The 8,484-nt window shown below is 40.7% G+C and overlaps 1 protein-coding gene across 1 annotated transcript in view; it reads right to left on the bottom strand.

Moving 5' to 3' along the window:
- Positions 1–303: 303 nt before the first annotated feature.
- Positions 304–8,484, bottom strand: part of LOC105563224 (bone morphogenetic protein receptor type-1B) — a 15,426-nt gene continuing 7,245 nt past the window's right edge. The window contains exons 2-4 of the mRNA XM_012014626.1: positions 2,066–3,074; positions 1,650–1,965; positions 304–1,553 (exon numbers count right to left, since the gene is read on the bottom strand). Of these exons, the coding sequence (XP_011870016.1) occupies positions 1,422–1,553; positions 1,650–1,965; positions 2,066–3,074 (1,457 nt within the window). The 3' untranslated portion in view covers positions 304–1,421. The remainder of the gene's footprint in view (positions 1,554–1,649; positions 1,966–2,065; positions 3,075–8,484) is intronic.

Genomic DNA, 8,484 nt, shown 5'->3' with positions numbered 1-8,484 from the left:
TAAATTACAAAATTTTACAATAATATAACCTTGCGCATAATTTGCATTCGCTGATTAATGTGTAAATTTTCTAGCATCGCATTACAGAAAGTTCATCAAACCTCAATATTTATTTTACAAGATTGCGCGCAATAATCATAAATTATAATTGTCATTAATAATTCATGATCGTGCGTTAACGCGGGAAAATTTCTGCTCTCTGCAAATTTCATATGCGCAACGCGTATATTGCGAAGCTAATCTTCGATAATAAATATATTTTGAGGTACTCGAAAGAGAAATCTCTCAGGCATATGTGATATAGGCCGCAAAGTAGTATTAGCTTAGTTTATACAAGATCTCGTTAGGCACGTTATACACACTTTCAAATTCCGAATGGAGTGACGCGATGCAAATGCGAATATTTTACGTGGAAATACATTTTATATGATTTGTGACATGTCGAGTATGCGATACTTTCCCATGCTGAATTCGTTCTACACGGCTAAGTTCAAAACAAGTGTATAAATTCTCTTTTATATAATTATATGATTATTACACTTCCATTTTCAAATAGAGTAGTCTTCACTTACAAATTACGCATTCAACAAGATTTAACAAAGTGAAGCGTATCATGGTCATCTCTCCAACCATGATACGTTTCACAGAAACATAAAAGATACATAATTATACATGGTGTCTCAAATCTTCCGCGTTTATCTTTTCTTTAAAGATCTTCAGTGTAAAAACGACTTTTCTTCAATGAAAGATGAAGGAATCAGAAACTTTACATACATCTCTCTTTCACGCACACACATACATACACTATAGATATATATATACACATTATATACATGTTATTTATCTTCTACAATCGGTCATTCATGCCAATGCACGCTTGCATTCATACTCTCTTTCTCTCCTAATCATATTCTTATAAATTTTAGTCGAGGAGAAAGGGCTCTGAGCCGTGACGAGATGTACGTGTCAAATTATAAAATAATTTATTGTTAAACTAGCATAAAAATTAAGAATTAAACGTTTCGGTCGAATTTTTGACCATCTTCAGTAAAATACAATAGTTTTATAATGTTGTACACGACATGCGTTGCAATATGTTAACCGTCACGACACTTTATAAAACTATTGTATTTTACTGAAGATGGTCAAAAATTCGACCGAAACGTTTAATTCTTAATTTTTATGCTAGTTTAACAATAAATTATTTTATAATTTGACACGTACATCTCGCCACGGCTCAGAGCCCTTTCTCCTCGACTGATTTATATCATACGAGCCTTTTGTCACATACTTATAAATTTTAATCATCAGTCTTCAGGCTGCAGTCTGTTAACAATTCTATTGTCACTAAGGGCATATTTACAGGAGTAGGAAGTCGTTTGCTTAAAAGAAGAGTCAGTTTCTTATAATCACGTCAAGCACTACACGATCTTGATGCTGACATTATCAACGTGTAGTTTCGACAGTGTCTTTTTGACGCGAAGAGCAGTTAAGCGAACTGGTGGATTTGGATGCCAACATTCCGACATTATTTTGCTTAGTGCATATAGGACCTGCGAGGAAAAGAGCGATTCGTTATTCGATCCGTTAAAATAACAAGAGATAGCTAAATCAGATGTTTGCTCGTCTTATTGAAGTGTCTTTCTTACCGTATCGTTATCCCATCTCGTTGGAATAACTGGACGTAATCGTTTCACGCAGACTACCAGGCGCATGTCGTCGAAGCTCGGATCGGCTGGTACGACGTCGTGATAAGGCAAGGCGTAAGGCTCCACCATAGAATTCTTACCACCTGTGACACACCTTCTGCACGCTTCCCAAAACACGAGACCGACAGAATACATATCTGCCATTTTGAACGCGTCGAAGGAAGATGTATTCAGGACCTCGTCCAACACTTCCGGTGCCATGTAACGCCGTGTGCCCACTCGAGCATTTGGCGCGATATCGATCTCTCCGCTCTCGCTGTAAAAAGACAAATTTATCACTCTCAATTTGCATTCTAAGAGGAATACTAATGGCAAAAGGCGCATATTTAGACCTCGAGCATTGAACGTTTGCGTACCTGATGTAGCGAACGGCCAACCCGAAGTCAGCTATGGCACATTCTCCATTTCTCTTAACTAAAATATTTCTGCTCTTAATGTCTCTGTGAGCTATCGCGGGTTTCCCTTGCGTACCGAAGATCTCGGTGTGCAGGTGCGCGATACCAGACGCGATCGACGAACAGATCGCTAGCAAGGCTTGATGATCTAATACAGTCGTTTGCAGGTAATCGTGCAATGAACCTCTCTCGTGATAATCAGTGATCAACAACATCTGGGTCCAAGAGCCGGTTCCTTTGATATCAGCGGCAATGAAGCCTAGGATATTATCATGCCTCATGAGGACGGTTTGGTAGATCTCAGTTTCCCTGAACCAAGACGCCTCCTCCAACGTAAAGAAAACCTTCACCGCCACTTTTTCACCGCCTCGCCACCTGGCGAGCCATACCTCGCCGTAACGTCCCTTTCCCACGCACTGCGACATGGCTAATTGCTTCGCGATCGTCTGCTGTACCAAGAGTGGCAATCCCGAGCCTGATCCGCTGCTCTGATCTATAAAGTCCCTGAGGGTTCCTTGCGACGGCACCAGGCATGGGTCTCGCTCTTTCTTCCGGCATTTGTGATACACGATCACTATCGCTATCGAGATGATGACAAAAAGCACTAACAACGCTACCGTCAGGACGATCAGCGGCGCTTCCGGTTCGATGTCTATCGGATTGGTATCCGCGGTAGGACGAGGCTTGTAAATTATTTCGGGGAATTGATCTTTGTTGCACAAAGCTGTATGGTTACAGCACATTATGCTCTTCTCTTGTAAGTGAGGAACTTGATTTCCCTTGCACTGCATGAAGCCTCCCTCGGCGGGCGGCAAGCAGCCGAATGACCACTCGGGAACGTATTCTCCCAGCTCGGGCTCCCACACCTCCTCGACAGCGCTGAAACATTGGCCTCCAGCTCGCAGCTCGCAGGTCCCATTTTGTCTGCCGTCCGGGCAATGTCCGTCGCAGTAGCAAAGAATGCCCAACACTGCAACAAGGCACCGTCGATGGTATTATTAGACACCGCCGATGTGAATGAATCAATGTTAGAAGAAATACGCAAGACTCTAATATTAATCGTGTCATTCAAACATTTTATTTTTAGATCACGCATGTGATTCCTCCAAGATTAATACTTGTTTATAAGCGAGCCAAGAGTGGCCAAGTGGGGAAAATGCGTCGCCGCAAAATTAGGTGAACGTTGCGTTGCGCGAGGTGCGGTGAATAACTTAATGATAATCGATACGAAGAGGGGCGAGACTAGGCGCGGAGTTGAACGGATTCGAGAGGCTGCTCGACAAGTCACGAGATGTGTCGTGTAGGCGAACGACCGTCGTCGCGTCCCACGGAGAGGCGTGCACCACCACAGAGAGAAAGGAGTGGTAGGTGCGTCCCGACTCGGAAATCGGGGGATATCCTTCATAAGCGATTCCGCACACAAGTCGGTATAAAATATCGGGGACCGATAATCCTCTAGCCGGTTCTAAATTTCGCGATCAGCGTCACGCGAGGATCGTATATTAAAAACATATCACCCTGTTGGATCGTCAACGGACGGAAGGAAAGTGATAAGATAACAAGATGGAAAACTAGGGGCAAAGTTTTACTCGACCATAAATTAGATTATGAAGTCAACAAATTTTGATAGATGTATAGTACGTGCTTTCAGCTTCAAGATTCCATGTATTTATACGAACAATATACTCTCTAAAACTGTCTCTCTAATATTGAAAATTTCACTTGAACAATGGTGTCACTGACCACTTCATTCTATTCGAGTGAATATTTACTCTAATAGAGTGAATTAATTATTATATATATATATATAAAATAATAAAAAATAATAACACTCTAAAAGTGAAAAAGTAAAGAATTTCAATTTTATTTTTAAAAGTGATAAAAACTGATAAAAATGATCTTAATTAAAAAAAATATTACTTTACTCAAGAAAATTATTCATTAGGTGGCTCCTAATCGCTTATTAACTTAAATTTAAAAAATAATAAACAAATTAAAACATGCATTGCTTTAAGAATTTATTAAATATCAAAGAATAGATAATTTTAAATTTAAAAATTTTTATTTTAATTCTATAAAATGTTTACTAAGATGTAATTTTCACAGCGAAGAAAATTGGATTTCTTGTTTAACAAAAACAATGATTTTATTTAATAAATAGTATTGACAGTCAGCTGAATGAGCGAAGATGTCACATAAATTATAGATTTTCAGTACTGACTGTGAATATTAGAATACAGCTTCTATATGCAATGATCATAGTGAACATACAATAGTGAAGCTCTTGTCCATAAATTTTATACTGCTAACAACAATCGAAAAACATAGCACTCTTTCAAAAAGTGAGGTTTCACTCCATTCGGACTGGCGGTATTTTCATTATTTTTTCACCCCAAAAAGAGTGAGATTCCACTCAAAAAAATTTAGAGAGTAATTAACGCGAAACTTTTCATCATAAAGAAGAAAGAATTCTTCTCAGACCAATAATTCTAAAAATGTTTCCATTGTTGTACTATTCGTGTTTGACCGCGCTTAAAATCCAAAGGTCTATTTATCAAATCTCAATTACGATTTGCAGTGACGTAAAGCATCCAGAATTAGCTGTGACTCCGAATCGAGCCTGACAAGCCGCGAAACCGGAGGAACTGCAACGAGAGCATCCGCCTTCGTCACGGTGGCCGATAACGGCGAATTCGATGCAAACACGGTGTCACGTTTCTGACGACTGTGCGAGCGTCGCGACGGCCGCGACGGGAGACGCAAAAGGAGAAAGAGGAAGAAAGCACCCGAGACGCGCCGCGGAGGCTGTGCTTATCTACCGCCGCGGAATTACTCTCGCGCGCGTCTATTTTACGGTGACCGCTCTATTTATAACCCGCGCGAATATCTGGATGATGGATTCGATTCTTCGCGCGTTCTGCGTCCGTTCCACCGCGCACGCCTTCTCCTCCTACCCTTCTTCTCTCGCGGAGGGTGCCGCGGAATCTTTTAATTTTACCATCGCTCAAAAACAAAAGATCTTACAACTGCAGCAACAATGTTCTAGATACGAAAAAAATGACTGAGACATAAATTGCCAATACTGCGAAGTCACGTATGTTTTGTATTTAATCAATTTAAATAACAGAATTTCTATCTCAACTGTTAGCGAATGTCAGGAAGAAAGTCTTCGACGCGGATCCATTATAACGTTTGATCGTGGTACATAAACAGTTATATTCCTTACAAAGATTGCTATGGTACTGAAATTCATTTTTATCCAATGCAAATGATTAATCGTATTTAGTCATAAAATCTAAATTGTCCAGGAGGTATTATACTAGAATGCTGCTATTAATTTTGTAGGCTACAATTTTCTAACAGATACACAAATTAGCGATAAATTTGTGTCGCAACACTTAGAAATTTACCTGCTTTAGTAAGATATTTTTTTAGCAATTAATTCCGAATAATTTTATAATGCTGAAGATCTCAAGGAAGGTCGAGAAACGTTTGGTTCTTGAATACTTTTCGTATAATTTTTCTGACTAATTTCTAATGCGATATGTCTCGCTTCTTTAACAATTACGCTGTATTATAATCGAAATTTGAATGTATTTGCGTTATTATTTTATTAAGCTCCTTGATCCGTTAACTACGTTTATCTTATGAGTCTATTGACTCCACAGTTTATTTTTAATTCCGAATAATTGATCTATGAATCTGGCGCTGAAAGCTGGTGTCGGGGATTTGGGCAAAATGAAACGTGAGACCGAAATAGCGATAATCCGCCTTTTCCCTTTGGTTCAGAGTTCCTTCTAAGAAATCTACATTTGATCGACTTGCACGATAATCTCGAGTTAGTGAAATTCGACCTGTAAGTTGCAGAAACATACCGTGATTGTGCCTCTTAAAGAAGACAAGTAAAGATATACAATATAAACGTGAAAGCAAAGAACTCGAGTGTCTCAATGGCCGCGACTCGCTTATCCTTGCGTATCTGAAAACGAACCGTAAACAGCCTCGCACAGAAAGTATTTTTCCACATCAACAACGTTCTGTCAACGCGCACGATCGTCGAACGGATACCATCGCCGCCGAGGCTGGCGATTAATGATCGCGGTGCGTGGGGAAATATATCTGGAAAAAGAATCGCGCCCAAGTGACACTTAAATCGCGATATCGATCTCGACCTTATCTAGATGGAGACACTGACTGGTTTAAGAACAGGAACTCTACAGACAGACACTTTACAAAATTCGTCAAAACTGAGCACTGCTTTTAAGGGACAAATTTTAGCATCTTAGGCCCGATTTCACCAACGTCGCTTGACTTTAAGCTTTTAATTCGTTCGTTATATCTTTCCAACTGTCACTTTAGAAAGAGACACACTAAGATTAAAGTTAAGCGACGTTTGGTGAAACCGGGCCTTAAACTGTCTTGAATCAAAACGTTCTTTCAACATATCTCAAAACATATTTCATGTTATGCTACGCGAAGGGAATTTTTTTTTAATTTATCCTGAAATTTATATAATCGCAGGAGAACACGGAATTTCAACGAATTTTGGGAGTTTTTGAAATTTTACTAGTAAAATGTATGGTAAAATTTAAAAAAATTCACAAAGTTCTTCAAAATGCAAAAGGGAAAATTCTCTCCGTGTAGTCAATAGATTTTAGTTAATTAATATACGACCTGTTAGCATATTAACTTTACATTATGTAAACAATCGAGGCAAATCGTGTCCTGCCTAAGGTTCTATCAAGACGGCTCCAATGAGAGTGTGAAATCTCGAGATATATCCTGAAAAATTCGGGACGGTCACTTCACTCAGAAGGCTCCTTAGACTCTGCATCAGGCTGTGCACTGGCGACCGAGCATCGCGAACTGACGATTGCAATTCGACCAATAAACTTTAATCTTAATTTGTTTTGTCCGAATTGGCTAATCTTCTGTCTGTAATTCTCAATCGCCAATGCGTAGCCCTGATACGGACTTGAACAATCGGGCGTCCCCGTGCGTGCGCTTATCGGCTCGACCGCCACTGGCGAGAAAAGCCGTAATGAACTGTTTAGAAAACTGTCGTGTACACGCGAGTGTGTGTACGAGCTCGCGCGATCGGCCGAGAGGCGTTAACGCGCATATCTGCTTTCGTGCGGCTTTCGCGACGCAATCGGCGTCCGTAATCGCACGAAGGTTTCAATGAATCGCGCGAGGCGACGTGCCAGCTAGCCTGCGGACTTTATCAGCGTGGCAAAGAGCAGTATCAGCGATAGCCCCGCGCGTCTATGAGTCGCGCCGAGGCCCGCCGGCGGCTCTAGAGACGCGGCGCAGCTCTATTTCGAAACTTGCACTTCTTGTTTTTCTAATTAACGTTGCTCTCTTCGTGACGTCGTAGAGACAATCGGAAAAGTTACAGATCGGAGATATTTCGTCACGAGTTATCCCCGGAAAATTGACCGATAAACGGACGAGCGTTACCAAAAACAGGTACCGGGGCGATTGTAGCTTATCGCGGATAACAAATTGGTTGTAGCATTTATGCGAGTGGAAAAAAAACGGTTGCGTAAATATTGAACCTGGGCTAACTCGCGGGAGTTGATTTTGGTTTGTACGAGAGGACGTTGATACGCGCCATATCAACTGTGAAAGTTATCCCTTATCTCTCCCTTATCGCATTATCAACATTTAAAGTCGGTTAATAAAAGATACGTGCGATTATGGGGGAGGGGATCCTGTGTTTCCGCTTGATAAGACGTTAAAGTATCGCCGATAGTGTTGTTAATAAAAAATTAATAAAAAAGAAGAATCTTCGAGATCTCCGATCTTATCGTATCTTCATACATAAATCCATAATATTTGGCATGTATCGTTCATTATCGCGATGAGACTTAACTTGAGTCAACGGCACACGATACTATTTTTCCTACTAGATTCCTTGCAAGAGCCAACGAGGATGTAGATCAGATGACTCGGGCCCGGTTTCACCAAATGTCGCTTAACTTTAAGCTTAGTTTCACTCGTTCTTTGTCCCTTTCCAACTGTTACTTCAGAAAGAGACAAAGAACGAATTAAGCTAAGCCTAAAACAACATCGGTGAAACCGGACCTTAGGGCCAGTCGCCCAAAAACCAAACGTCGGTTAACTGTTAACCAGAGTTCAGTCGACTCCCTATCTTTTTCCATCTTATTATTTAAGAAGAGACACAATCAATTAACCTTCGCGGTTAGCAATTAAGCCAACGGCACACGATACTGTTTTTCCTACTCGACTGCTTACGAGAGCCAATCAGGAAGCAGAGTTTTCGATCAGGTGGCTCAAGGCAAAATCCTGATTGACCCTCGTCAGCAATCCAGTAGGAAACATATAGCGTTTTCGATTTGCTGACTCGACCAGACTCA

The sequence above is a fragment of the Vollenhovia emeryi genome, unplaced genomic scaffold, assembly GCF_000949405.1.
Source record: "Vollenhovia emeryi isolate VEMERY1.0 unplaced genomic scaffold, V.emery_V1.0 DF939179.1, whole genome shotgun sequence".
NCBI classification, from domain to species: Eukaryota; Metazoa; Arthropoda; class Insecta; order Hymenoptera; family Formicidae; genus Vollenhovia; species Vollenhovia emeryi.
This window is presented reverse-complemented; position numbering and strand designations above follow the sequence as displayed.